The sequence below is a fragment of the Pelecanus crispus genome, chromosome 1 (genome assembly GCF_030463565.1).
Source record: "Pelecanus crispus isolate bPelCri1 chromosome 1, bPelCri1.pri, whole genome shotgun sequence".
Classification (NCBI taxonomy): domain Eukaryota; kingdom Metazoa; phylum Chordata; class Aves; order Pelecaniformes; family Pelecanidae; genus Pelecanus; species Pelecanus crispus.
The window spans coordinates 8,158,983-8,177,188 of record NC_134643.1 but is presented as its reverse complement, the minus strand read 5'-3'; the positions used below and the strand labels follow the sequence as shown (position 1 = coordinate 8,177,188).

The 18,206-nt window shown below is 49.8% G+C and overlaps 1 protein-coding gene across 1 annotated transcript in view; it reads left to right on the top strand.

Moving 5' to 3' along the window:
* The window catches only part of FRMD4A (FERM domain containing 4A), a 209,071-nt gene that overhangs the window by 162,308 nt on the left and 28,557 nt on the right, over window positions 1–18,206 (top strand). Inside the window, exons 12-13 of the mRNA XM_075715136.1 lie at window positions 9,552–9,628; window positions 13,761–13,899. Coding sequence (XP_075571251.1) covers window positions 9,552–9,628; window positions 13,761–13,899 — 216 coding nt within the window. The remainder of the gene's footprint in view (window positions 1–9,551; window positions 9,629–13,760; window positions 13,900–18,206) is intronic.

The window sequence follows — 18,206 nt, the reverse complement described above, 5'->3', positions numbered from 1 at the left end:
CTTTGCAAACATCTTTGCATTGCAGACAGGGATAAAGGATTTCAAATTTACAAATCATACAAGAGGGGCAGAAAACATTTCCAGGAAATACCGGTTTAAAAGCTAGTGGAGTCTCAGTGGCATTGCTGTAATAAATTATTCACTGTGATTAGCTGACTGTTAAGGACTACCTGCTGACTCCTTCTGCTCAGCGCTTTTATTTCTCTTCCCGTTGCTGATCCTTCATGCTTTTTGGATTATGGACTTGGCTGTAAACTGAACCAGTCTTCAGGTCACGGCGGGTTCAACTCATTTTATAGTGCAGTAATTCAGTCTTGGTTTACTATTTGGAAATGTGGAGCACTGGAGGAGGGAGACATATACAAAGTGAGGTTCCTTATCATGCTGTTTCTTCTCATGGAGAGAGGTTGCTCACCCCATTTCCTTCCATGTCAAAATGTAAGACCCAGACCTGTGACTGTTGAAGAGCAGCCATAGTTTAAGACCTTCCCCTGCTGAAATGTCTTATTCCATCCCTGTTACACAGGAGACCATGTTCTCACTAGCACCTTTTTCCTGCTGCTTGCCCTCTATTTGGGTTGTCTACTATCCAGCACCAGGCTCTTCCCCTTTCAACACCCACTACTCCATGCCTTACCGCTGCACTTCATTCTGCCAAAAAGCTGCCAAGAGCACTGGGAGATGAATAAATCAGATCAGGGCTGGAAAGCAGGATTTTGTCCCTGACACTAAGGATTTCCAAGGGATTTGGCTGGACATGGCACTGGGCTGTCATTCAGTGAACGTTTCTTTTGGCAGCAATACCAGCTGAAGTGGCCTTCACCACCCTCCTCCCCCATCGCAATCCTGCCACCACCACTCATTTCCTCCCCTGGGCCCCTTCCTCAGTCCTGCTGGTATAATTGTGCGGCCAGGAAGGAAACTGCTCCAGAGAAGGGATCAGAGCTCAGCATAACCCTGCCAAAAAAAGTGGTCACTTTTAACCTTGATCAGTTCCCGGTCCCATTCACCATCTGGTCCACAATCAGTATCCTCCAGCACAGCTGTAGGAGCTGGGTATGGGTGCAGGCCGCATAAATCATGGCAGCCAGAGAAAGAAACTGCCATTAACCTACACAGTAACTTTGTGGAACGAGACAAGGGCTCCATAGCTCAGAGCAAGGTGGAAGGAGTTTGGCTGCATTGAATTTGCCATGGTTAAACCAGGATGAATTAACAGTTAGGTATGGATCATCATCACTGCTTTTTCTCTTTCTCATATCAGCTGGAAAGTTTGCTTCAGTGTCTCTTCCAAAAAGGGCTGATCTCAGACCACTAAGTAGATTGTCCAGGTAAAGCAACTTCTTAAAATCATAGAATAGTCACGCTCAGTTTCCATTATCTAGGTAAATAAGTAGTTTGATCAACTATAATGCTTGTAAACACTCATACATAGTCTAAGGCACTGTTGTTTTATAAGGAAACCAGCACTATTTTGGTGGTTTAGTGTATGTGTACTGTGGTGATACCATCAGGCATACAGTCCCCAGGGTTTTCTGTAAGAATTTACATTCACAAAGGCTACAGCATGACATCCCATCCCCTGATCCAGCCAAGTCAAGCCCATGGCTACCATTAAATATAGGAGTAGTCCCATCAAAGTAAAACTCCCTTGCTCTAAGTGCTTTGTCGTATTCAGGTCTTAAAGGGTAATTCTCTATAAAAGCAGCAGCCAAGTCTTAAATGATTCTGCAGCGCACAGCAGGAACTTCAACAAGATGCAAAGACAAATCACTCCAACAGCACAAACTGAAACAAATTGGACCTCAGCGCCCTGGAGTTAGGGTGGAGATCTGGAGCAAGATTGAAACCTCCTCGAGCACTTGTGCTTGGCTCTGAAGTGGTAGCAGGCTCCCCACATGCCCCACCCTTCTCAAATGCTGTCTCTTACAGCTCACCAGGACTCACTACTCCAAAGGCCTGGGCACTTTTATCACCAGATGAAGCCAGGCAGGGGACCAGTTATTCAGTGGCTATGAATATGAGGCGTCTAGGTCAGTGGCCTGGGCAGGAGGCTCAGAAGGTCACATGTTGCAGCTCATTACCACGTACATGGGATTGCTGGTGCTGTGGCACCCCATATGCAGACTCCCTGCATCACAGGAGTATTTTCAGTCACACAACCTAATATGTATGTGCATCGTCATAGCTGTGTGGGATGGGATGGCAGTTCCTGTATTTTGGTTCCAAAATAGATGTACTTTAGTCATGCCACTAGAGAAGACAAAAGGATCCTTAGGAAGGAGAGTAGCAGGAATGGTTTGTGGGTGGCATAAATCATTCTAGGGTGCCACAGCTGATTCATAGGCTATAGACTGGGCATCCTTTATCTAATACATTTTATAGTATGTCAGAAAGGAGAGATCTTCAACGCAGGAAGATCTAGTCACTTTGATTTGCCTGCAGAGGATAAAAGGGAGAAAATTTAACTTATAAGAATCAGGAAAAAAAAGTAGATGTATTGATTTAGACACACCCAGCATGGTGACAGCAATGCAGCATCTAACAGCACCTACCAGATACATATGTACAGCAAAGGTGGATTTGGTTGTACATAAAGTGAAAGTCTGATGTCCCAGTCTGTACACAGTTTTAGACACAAATATCAAGTTGCATTATGTAGACAAATAATGCTTTGTCCAAATAGCGGCTCTTCCCTTTGTGATCTGATGCTTTGCTGTCTCTCTGAGCCAATAAACCACTTTGAAATTTAATAGGGAATTGTCTCTCCATAATGGAAATGAATGCAGAGTGGTGATTATATAGATCTAGATGCAATTTCTGTTTGGTCAAGCCAGAAATGTTTGTTGGGGTGGTGTGGTCCCATGAGAACAGCACACAGCAAGAAGGATCTCAAATTGGACCAGAAATTGTTTGTCTGTTTGGCAAAAAAAGAGTCCTGAAGCCTGAGGGGAAGAAGTAATTAGATAGTGAGCTGGGATTGCTGACAGACCACTGGAAGTCCCACTTAGCCAAGCTACTCTCCCATTCCATGGGAGAAGGGAGGACAGCAAGCTCCTGGGAAGATCATTGGAGGGGTTGTTCCCCACATCAAATCACACAGGAAACCTTTTGTTTGTTTGTTTTGGGAAGTGAAAGAAAAAACATACCCCAAACTAACAGAAATACAGGAATGAATGGAAGTGTGGCAGGATGGAGGGCTAAGTTATGGTGCAGCAGCACCCCATCTCATGACCTGGGGGCACCCTCAGCAATGGGTCACAGTAATTCACAGGTGACAGCCCACGGAAATCTCTTGGTAATCTGCCCCTGAAACAAGAGTCCATTTGTTTGAGCTGAGATGGTGCTGTTCTGCCTGGACCAAATCCTTCCTTATTCACTCTAACTAGTTTGACAGAGGTATGATTGATGGGAGCAGGGTTGGCTTGAGGCAGAACACAAATCCATGCCCGGAAACCATGGCCCCGCTGAAATCACTGGGACAAAACTGCCATTGACTTTGCTGGAGCTGTGATTTTCATAGAGTTTAAGGCCAAAAAGGGACCGCTCATAACCTCCACCCTGACCTCCTGCATAACTCAGCCCCTGGAATTTTGCTTGCTGGTTTGTTCGGTGGAGGGAATTACATTTCCAAGGCGGAATTTTTTTGTTATGTTTGTTTTGTCTTTAAACTGCAAAGCAAAAGGCTTGGGAGTTTGTAGCTGCACTCATGCAATCTGTGTAAAAATACTGTCATTGTTTAGTTGCACTGTTTAGTACCAGTTTTAGTATCGAGATGTCACCCAGGGTTGGCTCTTGCCCATAGCATAGGCGAGGGAAGGGGTTGCATTTGGGCTGTTAGAAATGCGCCACGTTATTTCCCTGCCTTTCCTAGAAGCCTTTCAGAGCATCCAGTCTGGGTGGCAGTGCATGCATTTGGAGGGATGATTGTTCCTTCTGCATAGTATGATGTAACAAGGCATTAATCATCTAAGAAGCTGCAAGACTTGAAGGACTGGGAGACGCCATATAGGTCAGTAAGTCCAACAGCAATTACAGTTGGTCATTTATTAGATGCTTAGAATCAAAGAAAAAATGTAGGTCAAAAAGGCCTCTGGAGGTCTCTAGCCCAACCTCCTGCTCAAAGTCGGGCCAACTTCAGAGTTCCGTCAGGTCACTCACGGCCCTAGTGTTTGACCACCTTCACTGATTGTTTTGGGTTTGGGGTTTTTTTAATATATCTAGTCAGAATTTCCCTTGCTGCAACCCTTTAACTTGTGTCCACTGCCTCATACTTTTCACTGGGCACCTCTGAGAAAAGCCTGTCTCCATCTCCTTTGTAAAGCCCCTTCAGGTCACCAAAGAGAGCACACAAACAGCAGCCAGATCCTCTGTAGACTTCTGCAAACAGTTTGATTCTGAACAGCCGCCAGGCAGGATATCTGAAACCCCTGAGAGCATGTGCATCGCTGAGTGACCCCATTCTGCCTGTGCCCCATCTCAGGTGCTTCATGGGAAGATGTACACACAGAGAAGGGAAAGAAAATGAGACACCAAATACCTGGGCATTTATATCTGGTTCTTAATAGGCCCAATGCAAAGCGGTTCACACTGGGTCCCCACAGGGTCGTCCAGCCACAGTGCACACTGCCCAGTTCAGCGCCAAGTCCAACTCTTCTGGGCACAGCAGGCAGAAGACGGTACTAGGGACCCAGTACCCCAATCACAGGATAGAGAAGCCTGAGAATTATTCCAAAAGGTACTATTTGGGCATGTTTCTCTAGGTACCACAATCCAGAGAGCACTGTGCACCAACCACCAGCGTTGCCCTTCAGCAACCCTCTCTGTCCTGTCCCTGAGCTGCAGGGCGACACAGGAGCCAGCAACAGCGTCATGACTGCCGGGGGTTCCGAAATGGTCCCTCCGCTGGATACTCAGGCAAGGCTTCCCGAGCACAAAGGGACAGAGCACGGCCCAGTGCCTAGCATAGATTAACTCAGCTCCCCACACCTCAGCGAAGTCCAGGTCACCCAGGACATGAGTGACCAAGCCAGAAACACTCCCCTATGTTTCATTCACAAAACACCCTCCCTTCTTTATCAGGATCCTCTGGCATTTTTCAAATACTCTTACACTGACCCTACCTCCTGCTGTGTGCAAACTCCACGGCACTGGCCCCACAGTCAATAAAAACGGTAAAAACCTTCTTCAGACTCACATGGCTGAAATGGATGCAGATCCCTGGGCCTCCTCTCCTCCAGGCGCAGCTTAATTAGGGAGCAACCAGCAAACCACAAGTGTGCTCACAAAAGAAGCTTGCGTCTGAAGGGCTTTGACTGCAGCTCTTTGTAACTAGTCACAAACATCTGGTGCCTGGCAAGCTTGCCTGCCTCTTGGAAAAGGTTTCCAATGAGAAAATTCCTGTAGCTTGCACCTGAATTCTCCGCAGTGCACCGTGCAGCACTCAGATCTCTCCCCTGGCTCCTCTTCTAGACTGCCAGCTTTGCAGAAAAGCCGTTTCTGGCACTGGCTTCCCCACCATACCCTCCCCACCCACCTCAACACATCTGAAACAGTACACGGTCTGACAGGGAACAATTATTCCCTTGAATGTTTACGGGTTGATAAGCAGTTTTGCAAATTCAAGTGATAGCGTTTGTTCTAGTTTTATTGGCGTGATGAAACAGAGCCCACAGTGGGGACAGTCCCCCCCAGAGGAGGAGGGAATAAGGGTAATTCTTTTCTCCTCTTTTAGTAGCCCCTTTCCCTTTTACATGCATGTGTGAGTGTGCAGCTGTGCTCAAAAGCCAGTCTCAGGGAGACTTCCTTAAGTATCTATTGAAGATTAAATGATCTCATGTGCAGCCTGTAATGATGGCCACTACCAAAAATTGTTCCCATCTGAAAGCTGCCCAGTGCTGCAATGATGCAAAATGGGCTGCTGACCTCAGAAGAGATCCCAGCGGGCAAACCACCACATCACAGAAACTCAGCCCGCCGCAAGCACCACTAATTGTCCCCTTGTCTGCGGGCTCCGAGTGAAGGCAGCTACTAAAGGGCAGGGAAACTGTGCTCCCAGCTTGTATTACCGACTGATTTTCTCTTAAGCCTCATATCCAGCGTGTTTGGGGAGACGCTGTCCCAGTCCCTGCTGCAAAATACCTTTTGTCTGGCAAAAGTCACTGCGCCCCTAATACAACTGCAGGAAAGCCAACGTGAATTGTCTCACCCACAAGGGCAGGCACTGGATTTGGCCCCGCAGATCAACCAAAGACAATCATAAGCCAAATAACCCAAAACCAGACCCGGACTCGGTGTAGGAAGAGGCAAATCTGCCATGAACGTGGATGCTCTGACTCAAACTAGACCCAAAACGAGCGCGCATCTGTTGTCACTGCACTTCTGCAAGACTGTTGAAATTGCGACCAGCTCCCTGCTGTGGCTCGTATTCCCCAGTGAAGGTTGTGAGCACCACCGTGGTAAAACGATCTTGATGGGTAAAAATTATGGTTCCATTTAAGAAGACCCACTAATGGCACCTTGTGCATCTGTCACTGAATTAACAACATCAATTTGAAACCATACATAAGCTGGGCAACTGGTGAAGGGAACAGCTTGCTTACATTAGGAGGTCTGGCTGAAGGGAGACCTTAGGCTTTGTTTCTCCTGAGGGGTTGTGATCAGCTAACAGGAAAGCGGACACTTTCTTGTGGGTATCCGCATTTTTGCAGATTGGATTCCTTACATATAGGAAGGGTGAGACCTCTCAGATCAGTGCGGACAAAAGGAGTGGAAGGCTGCAGAATACTCATCATGGAGCAAAGGGAGCGCAGTTACAGCAGCGGTAAAACGCACGTGTACGTTCCGGAGAGCAGGGCTATGGAAAAAAAGACACAAACTCAGGTTGTGGGGGTCACTTTCACCCCCTCCCTCCCAAGAGTCTGGATTTGCCTCCTTCCGCATCCTGCCAAGAAAAACAAAGAAACTAAATATAAAAATGCAGCAATCTGGGGAGCTGCTGTGGTGCCCACAACGTAGGTGTCTAATGCCATTTTACGCACTGCTGGGGATCCAAGACATCTGCGTGGGGCTGGCAGATACAGCACCGGACCTCCGGCAGGCTCCCGCCCTCCTGGGGCAGCAGCCGGGGGCCAGGCAGGGTACCCCGGGGCATGGAAAATGGCACTCGACGCCTACGCTTGGGCTCTGAACAGCTCCCCCAGAGCCCTGTGTGTTTGGACAGTTGGAGTTAATCATCGAAGGGAAATGGAGCTGCAGTTAACAAACTGAGCACCGCGAGGTTTGGTAGCAGAGAGGATAAAATAGGAAAGGATTGGCGCGCAGGGGACAGTCCGGCAGAGTCTGAGGGAGGAGAGGGGCTGCCAACAGCTCAGGAAAGGGTTTCAAATTCCTTCTGCGCCACGCTAAAGTTTAGTCATAAATGACAACGCAGGACCCAGGGACAGGGATATTTTCTGAAGGGTGTGATCTGCTGGTTTTTTAGACTCTTATGCGTTCCACATGTCTGAGCACCTCCCAAACACGTCCTCTGCACATGCCGTGCGGCACGGCCGCGTTATCCTCCCCGCCTTGCGGACGGGCATCTGGAAGCACAGAGGGATGTTTCTGGCAGCCCACATGACAGTCTCAGGCCTGACCCCGGTTGTTGTCAGTGGGAGTTTAGGCCCCAAACTTCCTTTTCGTGCCTTTGAAGCTGGGCTACAGCTCGCTGGGTGCTTGCAAGGGAGACAGACTTCACGTTCAGACCTCAGCTACGGGCTTAACCCTTTCACCCCACGTCTGTCCTCCCTTGGTGGGTAAAATAGTGGGTATTTCTGTGCTCTGTTTGGTGATTAAGACTTTTATGCAGCAATTGATTTTTCCAATGGAGGAATAAAATATTCTTCTAAGGACAGTGTAACCCAGCCCTTCAAGCTTCCCATCCCTCCTGGCGCCCTCCCTCCCCTACTCTCCTGCGACACAGACAGCCCCAGAGTACAGGGCAGCTCAGCACCCTCTTTACGCCACCCTTCCTTCCAAACATCCCGTTACAGGGAAAAAAAGAAAAGAGAAAAAAACAAACCACCCAAAAAAAACATAACTCTTGGTTGGAAACTTTCACAAACACAAATATTTTCAATTTTGCTCCCCCTGAAGTATTAGTGAGGAGAAAATGTTTGGGTCCTCAGTGTGGCTTGTTTTATTTGCTAGATTTCACCTCCACCAGCGGCTTAATCAGTGCAAATCAAATTACGCCTGCTGTTTACTTATCTCCAGAGCACTGACACTGGCAAGCGGCTTATCTCGGTGTGGCAGGAGCCAGCGCCTTCCTTGGGGGTAGGACAGGAACTCCACAGAAGCTGCTTGTACTGGGAGAGGGAGTATAAATCGGGGAAAGCTCTGCTGGCTCTGCTCCCCAGCAGCGAGGTCACTTGCCGGGGCAGCGTGGGGAAGCCGAAGTGCGAGATGCCCCGGGGTGGAGGCCGCCTCCTCCCTGTGGATTAGCAGCCTGGAAGCCAGGGTTTGGATTTTGGCTTACTCATTTGTAAGGAGGAGGCGGCGGTGGACGTGTCCGCGGCGGTGACGGTGCGGTGGTTTGCAGAGCTGACACGGTGTTTCGCAGTCACCGCGTCCTTCGTGCCGCTTCTGCGGTCCGTCCTCCCTCCTGCCCGGGAAGCGGGGCTTGCCCAGGGCAGAGCCGCGGGTGCAGGCGCCGTGTGAGCACGTCCCGCTGCCCCGCAGCACCGACCCCCGGCAGGCAGAGACCCCCGGCCCACGCCGACTCGGGGGCGAGGGCACGCAGCCAGCACCCGGGAGGCCTGCGTTTTGCTCCCATCACTGCTTCATGCCTCAGTTTGCCCCCTTGGCGACTGCGTTGGCTTTGCGGTGCTACTGTGAGATGCCCCAGCGGGGCAGCCTGCGAAATGCAGGCAGGAATGCGACTTAGTGCCGCGTTCCGCACCGCCGGAGCCCGCCGGAGCCCGCCGGAGCCCGCCGGAGCCCTGGGCATCGCCGACGCGAGCGCGGCCAGCGCCTGCCATTGATAAACTGGCCCCGCTCGCCTTATGCCCGTGCGAGTTTCACGTTGGTTGTGGGGGCAAAAGCAGAGCTGGGGAGCGCAGTTCGGCGGAGCGGAGCCAGTCGGGGGTCTCAGCCCCCGGCCAGGCCGCCTTCGCCCCCCCAGCTCCGCCGCGCCGCCGGCCCGAGGGACAGGCTCCTGCGCCGGGGCCGGCACACGCCGGCTGCCCGCCCCCCAAGGGAAACGCAGCCCAATCCCGGTTTTCCCGTGGCTTGCACGTCTTTACACCGCCTTTCGCCCTGCAAAGTGAAACCGGCTCCCTCCTCGCCTCCCCCCGGCACCGAGCCCGCCGCCCGCCCCCGGGGCTGCCCCGAGGCTCCTGGGCGGGGGGCGCGGGCGGGACGCGGGGCCGGGCCGAGCCGATCGCGCCGGGGCGGAGCGGAGCGGAGCGGAGCCGGGCAGCCCCGCCGAGGCGCCGGGAGGAAGCGGCGCGGCGGGCAGGGCTGGGCGAGGGTTTGCGCGGAGGCGCCTCACCCCCTTCTTCTCCCCGCAGATCTTCCAATGGAGGCAGCTGGAGAACCTCTATTTCCGCGAGAAGAAGTTCTCGGTGGAGGTGCACGACCCGCGCAGGTGAGAGCCGAGCCGTGCCGAGCCGGGCTGAGCCGTGCCGAGCCGGGCTGAGCCAGGCTTTGCAGCGCCGAGCCGTGCCGAGCCGGGCTTTGCAGCGCCGAGCCGGGCTGAGCTGCTGTGCGGGGCTTGGTCGCTGGGAAGCCCGTAAGCAAGGGGCAAGCGGGTACCGAGCAGGGGGCTGCTGCTTCCTTCCAGCGGGACATTTTGGGTTTGGGTGAGTGGTTTTGTGGATGTGTTTCCCCTCGGCTCCTAGCGGTATTTTTTTTTTTTTTTTTTTCCCTTCCCTCTGTTTTGGCACCTTCTGACCCCCGGGGCTGCGCAGCTCCGGTGCCCCAGCTGCGGTGCCAGCAAGCCCCGTGCGTGGAAGGTGGGCTGCCTTAGCCCCGTGTTGCGCTTGGAGCCTGGAGGTGGGCGCCAGATTTTGTACTCACATGCTTCCTTGTAAATAAATATTCAGTAGTGCAACTGAAAGGAATGGCACGGTACCAGAGGTTTACCGGCAGTCTGGATGAAAGCCCATCAGTCGTTTTGCCACAGGAGTCTTTTTTTCTTACTTTAGAGACCTAATGTGGCAGAGAGTGAGTTCAAGTGACTGTGCTGCATCTAATCAGTGCGTTCTGCACCCCTTGCTCTTTTGCGTTAGTGGATGGTTACTGCAGACAGTGACCAGTGTGTATATTGCTCTGTAAGTTGTTCTCACTAAAAGCAATGTCCAGCTTGCAAAGTAAGTATGAATACGGCTGATGGAAGCCAGCTCTCTTCCCAGACCGATTTGATGTGCTGCTGGTGGTAGTGTGCTTTGCTGATCACTCAGCTGTGATCCTGTTTCACCTGTTTCCCGTGCCTATCTGTGTACTAATATATGTATTTTTATCAGGGGAATTTTGCATGCAGTTTCTGTGCTTATTTGCCCTGATATGAACATGGTCACACCAACACAGCGGTGCCTGTCTCCATAGGTGCATTTTGTTAAAGCAAAAACTGAGTAGAGCAGCTCGTACCATTCTGCAGCTCCAGGTCAGCAGAGCCTTGAAGCATCTGCTTAATATTAAGCATGTAAATAGTTGCATGAAATCTAGCAGAGAAAATTCCCAAATTTGAGAGTACACTGGGAGATCTTCCAGCAGCGGGAGCTGGGGGTGTACTCCTTCCCCCACTGAGCCTCTGGCAGCGGGCAAGGCGTCAGAAACGTGGGCTGCAAGCAACCAGCAGCATTCTCGTGCCTCTAAATGCCCAGGCTGGCCTTTCCCTGTAAGCAGCAATTGCAAGGAAGAGAAAGCAAATAGCTCTGGGACGTTAAAATCATGACGATATTTGCAACTGAATGTCATGCATGAAGTGTGACCACACAGAGGAACCTCTTCTGTCTCATTTGTATTTAGATGATAGGAATTACTGACACAGAAGAGCTTCCGTTTTTTATTCCATTGCGCTGTTTCCCTGGATCAACACCAGGGGGACAAAACCCTGTCCCAGGTTGTCAGCCTGGTGCTGTCTCACTACAAGGGAATTCAGTTGGTTGATTTTCATATCCGGAGAGTACCGCCGTCCAGGTCAATGGTACTATGGCTGTAAAGCAGCAAGGCATGTTGCAGTGGCGTGGTGGGAACACAGCTCGGGTTTTAGTCTCCCGGCCAAGTGGGATGGACTCCTGCGAGGAGTTGTTCGGTGTTTGGAGGCAGAGGAGTAGCCAACACAGTGCTCTCTCCACGTTCCTCTCTGTGTAGCCAAACCAGAGCCTGAGTCAGCAAAGCCACACTCGCAGGAGAGCGAGCATGGCTCCATGGTTGTGGTCAGGGCTGGGCAGCCCAATGTATGTTTTTAAGCCCTGCCTCTGCCCGTAGCTTCCTGTCCCGAACAAGCCATTTAACCTCTCTTCATCGTGTTACTTATCCTGTAAAGGAGGAAAATGATACGTTTTAGGGGGTGTCGGCAGGGTTAATTCCATAGCACATGTGGCATGCATGGAGGGAAGTCATGGAAAAAACACCCATGGGCAAGTGGCTCACAGGTCCCCAAAAGGCAGCTGTGAAAAGGAAGACCACAGCTCTGACCAGCGGGGTCTGCAGTTTTGATGGGAAACATGTACAGATCCCAAAAAGAAAAAAAAAATGGAAATCACTGCTTTTAAGATGAGAAGATGAATGGCTTGCAGAGTATGTTTCTGAGAGTTCAAAAAAAGTAACTGCATTTGAACTGAATAGGATGACACCAGAATTAAGGTGTTAGCCCATGTTTGAGTGCCTTAATGCCTTAGAGCCTTATATGCCAATGTGCTGCAGTGGTTTGTGTCCCTTAAACCAACATAGAGCATCCAGAGTTAGATCCCCTCTCCAGCCCCAGCTTCAAGAGCACCTCCCAGCACAGCCTTCATTCCCTGTCCAGTGACAGGGATGAGGCAGACCAGCAGCCATCCTCATTAGGATCATCAGCTGCCGTCCTGTTGCCTCCGTGGAGTTTTCTCACAAGAACAATACTCGTAAGGGGACAAGGTCTTCTGCTCCAGTTGCATGGAAAGGACTTGGACAGGGTTGAAACATGAGATCCCAGTTGTCTCAGACCTTGTTTGCATTGGCCACAGCTGTTTTCTCAGAGAAATTTCACTCTGATTTGTAGCTTCACAATTTGATGTTAACACATTTTGCAGCACTGAAAAGGCCCTGACACAAGAGCTGTCAGCCCTCTCCCAAGCTGAAGCTGGCCAGCAGTTCCCATTTTGCTGCAGAGTTTTGCTTTTCTTTCATGCTTGGCGCTATCACAACTTTCTTTGACCGTGTGCCTCCCCTCCCCATGTTCACCTCGAAGTTTGGACAGGGCTGTAGCCCACAAGCACCAGAGGGGAGGTGGCCAGTGCAGGTGCAGGAGGGGAACCACTGCCTTAGCAGACTTGAGGACTTCCAAGTGCTGGGAAGAGAGTTGACCATCCCCTGCACTGCATAGATCTCCTGGGCTGTCCTGCAGTGTCACCTCCACATCCGCATCGCACAGAGTGCCTGCTGGCTGTGGACTGCGGCAGCCCCTCCGTAGCACACCCAGCTCCCCAGTCTGTCTCTTGCACTTGCCGCTCTTCACCATCCACATGCCCACATGAAGGGCTGTTAAAAAAGTGTCACATTTCTGAGCTAGCCTGCATACCAGTGCTCACATTCATTTCACAGTCGTACTCCACCACAAGACTCTTCTTAACAGACTGGAGAGGAGGACCTTGTTTATTTGGGGCTCTGTAGATCAGTGGCTTGGTTTACTCAAGCCAGGGCTACCTCCCTGCAGCAGGAGGGGTTCTGCAGACCAGGATGCTGTGAGCCTGTGTGTGCTGGTGTGCCGCTGCCAGGGGCTCTGCTGGTGGGGTTAGAGTTGAGGGGTGGAGAGGAATAATCAAGCTGTTTTGTACAGCTGTGAAAGCATGGGGAAACCTAACCTGTGTTTTTTGCTAATATTTGAGGACAACTGGGAGTCCCAGAGAGGAAACATTTAGCTCTTATTTTTCCTGGTTTTATATTCACTCAGCTAATCGCTGAGTAACATTCTTCTCTCCAGGGCACTAGGCAGCCCTCTCCGAGCCTCAGGTCCCCCCCCCTTTCCTATACCACGTTGCAAGTCCTGCTACATCTGTTTACAAGTGGGGAAATCAAGGTACCTGAAGGGTTTCTCCCACATTCTCTAAAGCAGCCATTGATCTTGTGGATCTTTAGTTGTCACCTGGGTCCTAATATTTGAGAGCCACCATCCAAAGCCAGAGGTAGTGGAGGGTGTGAGGACTTGGCCTCATGTGTCTCAGCATGTGATGAGACACAGAGGATTCACACATGTTTTGGCATTAGTGACTCCCCTGGGACACACAGCAGGTCAGCATCAGCTCAGCCAAACCCAGGAATACAGTCTGAACTGGACAAATTGGATGATCTTTACTGTTAGTCCTCTGGAGCTTGCTAACTTGAGTAGTTATTTAAAGTAAATGTTCTCCTGGCTTGAGTAGCTATTTATTGCTATTATCTAAGCATTTTTTCCATTAGCACAAGGGTGTGCGCAGTAAAGACAGCAGATTTACTGTGAGGTCTGTATAGGTTCTGCCACAGAAAACTATCTGAGGAAACCTTGGTGTAACCCCAGTTCATTCTTTTCTCCTCTCCAGGGCATCTGTGACCAGGAGGACTTTTGGGCATAGTGGCATTGCTGTGCACACGTGGTACGCCTGTCCAGCATTAATAAAGTCTATCTGGGCTATGGCCATTAGTCAACATCAATTCTACCTGGACAGAAAGCAAAGCAAGGTAAGCATGTTGGAAGTGGGAAGTACATGTTGTGGTGGGTGAGTTCTTCTCACTCCCCATGGTTCCAGCAAGGTCAAGTCCAGATGGTGGCTCCTTTCCTACCCTCCCTTTCCACTTGAGATCAAAAGAAGGCAAATTGACTCAAAATGCCTGCTGGCTTTGACCAGGTTGAGGGAATTTGTATCGAATTCATGCCTATGGGAGCGAGGATTGAGGGAAAGGTTATACTGAACTGTGGCCAAATTGGAGGAGCCAAAGTTTGCGCACAGATAGGGTCATGTCCGTGTCTGGATGGTTTCCACATGTCTTCTGGTTCTTGAACTCTGTCATAAAGGTAGGGCAGCTTCCCATAACTGAGTTCAAAGTAGCTTCACACTCTACACCTGTTTCTGAATCATTCTTGCTGTCCCTTGCTTTTTACTATTGTATTTGCCTAGATACAAAGGGTAGGGGTATTATTCCTCTCTCCACACAGAAGTTCACAGCAGAAGGAGAGGTGCAGGATGCTGACAGCCTGGCCTTACATGGAACTGTCTTGATCTGGTGCTGTACAATGGACTGCTCAATACATGAAAGAAACCACCTTGAAAACAGAGGAGTGTGTGTTTCCCCTCTAATCCTTTCATCAACAGTAATTTTAGGCATACCCAGAGCAGCAGGAGATCGCTTTGATCACTTTGAGATCACTTTGAGACAGAAGAGAGGCTTCTCATGCAGACGTCCCTCTCCATAAAAGCATGCTAGTGCAAGACTTAACAGAGAAGATAAAAAGTGTTTTGAGTGGGTACCTGCTTATGCAGCTGCCTGCATTGACCCACATCTCTGGTGAGATGGCAGGAGTCTGCAGGGTGATACTCCTCAAAATGGCTGAAACAAGCTTAATATCTTACTGTTCCTGAAAACACTGCCTACATTTTCAAGCAGGGGCTGCTCCCTCCCATGCACAGGCCCTGTGTCTTCATGAGCCAGTTTAGCTCACTAAACTGACAGAAAAGATCTTTCTTTTTCCTGTTCTTCTTTGCTGCGTGATTTTTTTTCCAGCTCAATGAATTGAATTGGCTTGCTGAAATTATGTGAAGGGCCACCAGTGTGCTATTAGTCCAGCTCACTCTAAACCCTTCTGACATTGCTTTCCCCATTGTGATCTCTGTGACTTTATTGTAGAGTGGGTAGGATTTTCGGATGCCTTGGGCAGAACGCATGGTTACACCCACTTTGGCCATGTCACATCTGTTGCAAAAAACAGGATTCATCTTAGTTGCTGTGAGCTGTATTGAATTTAGAGGTGTGGCCAACTTCTAACCCCTGCCTAAGTGCCAGCTGTGAATATGGACAAAATTGCACGCTCACCCGATACCAGGTAATCCTTTCCTGTCCCCCTCCTCTGCTCAGCACCACCAGGGCAATACATAGCTCGCTCTGTTTTGCTCTCAACAAAAACAACTCAGCAAACAAACAGAAGTTTATTTTTTTTTACTTTTAGCCAGATGGATTTGCTGATCTAGCTGCAAGGTATTTAGGTCATGAGCAACGAACAAACAAAAGGAGATTCCTTCCTCCTCCCATTTCTTTGGTAAGAAACTGGGTCTCTTAAATGCCCAGGACTTCCCTTTAGTGACTTCTTTTGTTGTTGGCAGATTGTGTTTCAATCTGATCTCCCCTCTCTCACACTCCTACGGACAGCACCACCCACCAGCCCTCGTTTGTCAACCTGTCACGTCTGTGACCATGTCAGTGTGCTTTGTCACAATAATCCCAGTGGTCACGCTGAGGCTTTGAAGTTAAGGCATACAAATATTTTTGTCCCTTTCTCTTAAGGGAGCTGGTATTTTAGTGTGTTGTCCTCGTCTTTGACATGACACTGTCAAGACTGATAGATCCATCAATTCTAATTGATCTGTTCAGTTCATCCCACTGGTCACTTCAGGACACTGTACCCATGTGCTCTTGCTTTTGGAAACCAGTGAAACATACTCCAGAGTGGGGCAATGTGAAATGTCTTCGTTTGAGCTCATAAGGGCTTAGACAAACATTTATTCGGTTTCAGGTCGCATGGGTTTGCATCCCCTTAAATCTCAGTCCTCACTTCAGTTGAATCCCCAACTTCAAAGCAAAACTTGGATATTCCTTCCTTTCATGTCCAAACTTGGCATTTCATATCGTTTTGACAAAAGAAAGAAAAACAAAAACAGACTTAGAAGAGAAAGCCTGCTGGAGCTCACTGCAACTGAGACTTCACTCCAGTGATGTAGATTAGATGGCGGGAGATATGACATAGTGATAAAGCAAGCTTGAACTCCCTGCTCCTCACATAACTGGGCACCAGTTGGATCTGGACCTTCTGCACAGCTCCACTGGAAAAGGTCCTTCACTTGATTTTAAAAAGAAAGAAAATCAGCTTTGCCTGGATTTTGACCCTTTTGCAAGGAAGTGAAGTCCCAGCCTTCTTTGCAGCCTCACTCTGCATTGAACTCCTGCCAGCTCGCTGAGTTCCCAGCATCTCGCTCCCCGCTGATCTGTCTCTCTCTCCCTGCAATCCAAGCGTAACATGGAAACTGAAAAGATCCCCAGCTTTCCAAGTGAACATGTCAGCATGCAGAACTCCTGTCAGCTTCCCTTTTTTTCAGGAGACACATGCAGTAGGACTTCAAGACATGTCTTTGCTCTGTTGACTGCACCGAGTCAATCAAACGTTTGGCCTAGAAGCCTTGAGAAGTCTCTTTTTGTGGGAATTTCCAACAGCACGTTCGTCCAAGCACAAGGCTTTTTGGCTGAATGAGCCGGTAGAAAGTAGGCCAAGGGTTTCAAAAAATCACCTGCAGCAAAGCCCCATCACTGCAAGCAAGAGGGATAAATTCATCCCTAGTGTCCATCTACTCTTGCATTTCACTGATGGATTTTTCTTCACCCTCTGACCCTGTCAGAACAACACCGGGGATCAGTTTGGCCCCGTGCTTTGAAATGACTCATGAATGATCCAGTCTCCCTCCATGTAAATGAGACTTGGCAGGTCTGCACTAAGTGCTTTAAAATTTTTGAGCCTGGAGGGACCGCAGGGCCCGAGGGAGCGCTAATGGGATGTAATCTAGCTTTCCACTATTGTGCTGTCAGTACAAAGCCTAGCCCAGGCCTCGTGCTGGCTCCTGCTCAGTGGCCTGTACGAAATGAGCTGTTGGTCTGATTCCTGCCGCTGATGAGTGGCTGTCCAATGCACAAGACCACCCGACGCTGATTGGCATTGCTGTAGGCAGCAGAGGCAGCAGGGACTGAGCAGCTTGGAAAATTAACCCCATTCTTTTCAGGAGATGCTCCATCCCAACTGTTTAGTGCAGGGTACCATTAGCACAACTGCGGTCGGATCTAAAACCTTCACCACTGGCTTCCGCAGGTTTGGGTTGCACCCTCTGTGGAGGAAGATCAGTCTGCTCTGCTGATCCCCTATCTGCTCTCTTCTGGTTTGCTTTTCCTCTCTTCTGGCTTCAGGGATGCCAGGCTCCGGTGTTACACTATTTTTTCATTTGCCCTATGTAGGGCACACTTCCAGCTGCCGCTGGCTTGGCATGCTGGCCAGGACCACAGCCTCCAGTTGCATTGCCTTCACTCAGCATTTTAGTTAGTGCCTAGTCAAACAGGTAGGGCCAGAGTGTGCTCTAATTTTCAGTCTCCATATGAGTGGAAATAAACTACAGAGCTTCTCGCTGTAACTATCCTACAAATAAAGGAAAACCACTGCCTCGCAGAGCGGGAGGGCAGGATCTGTGGAGACTTGGGGTTTGTAACTTTCCTAGACATCCGCTGCAAGGACTCAGTATATTGGGTTAGGCAGATGCTAGGTTTTATCAGTATGGCTGTTCCTGGGGTTATACAAGGTATGCGTAACCCTGCATATATGTAGGGTCATACAGAGTGTATGCACCTGCAGGGGATAAATCACCAGGATAGGAACAGCCTGAAGACTTACTACCTCCGAAGATCTGACATTACAGCAAGACAGCAGTTCATACTCAGGCTGCTTGTCAAAACTCAGGTAGCAGGAAATCTCGTTAGATAAAAATAGGGAACTTCCTCTTCACCTAGAAGTAGCTTTCCAGAGCTATTTGGAGAACATCTTTCACAAACCTTGTTTCTGACCAGGAACCTCAGATCCAAGAAGTTAAAAGAGTGCTGTCCATCTCCCAGGGCTGAGTTTGGGGAGGAACTGCTGGAAATGAGGGGTGTCTAACTGGTTGTATCATTAGCTTAAGAGGGTCAGTACTGGTTGCCTGATCTGCTCTGACATCTTGGCAGGTAGTTCAGCCTCTGCACTC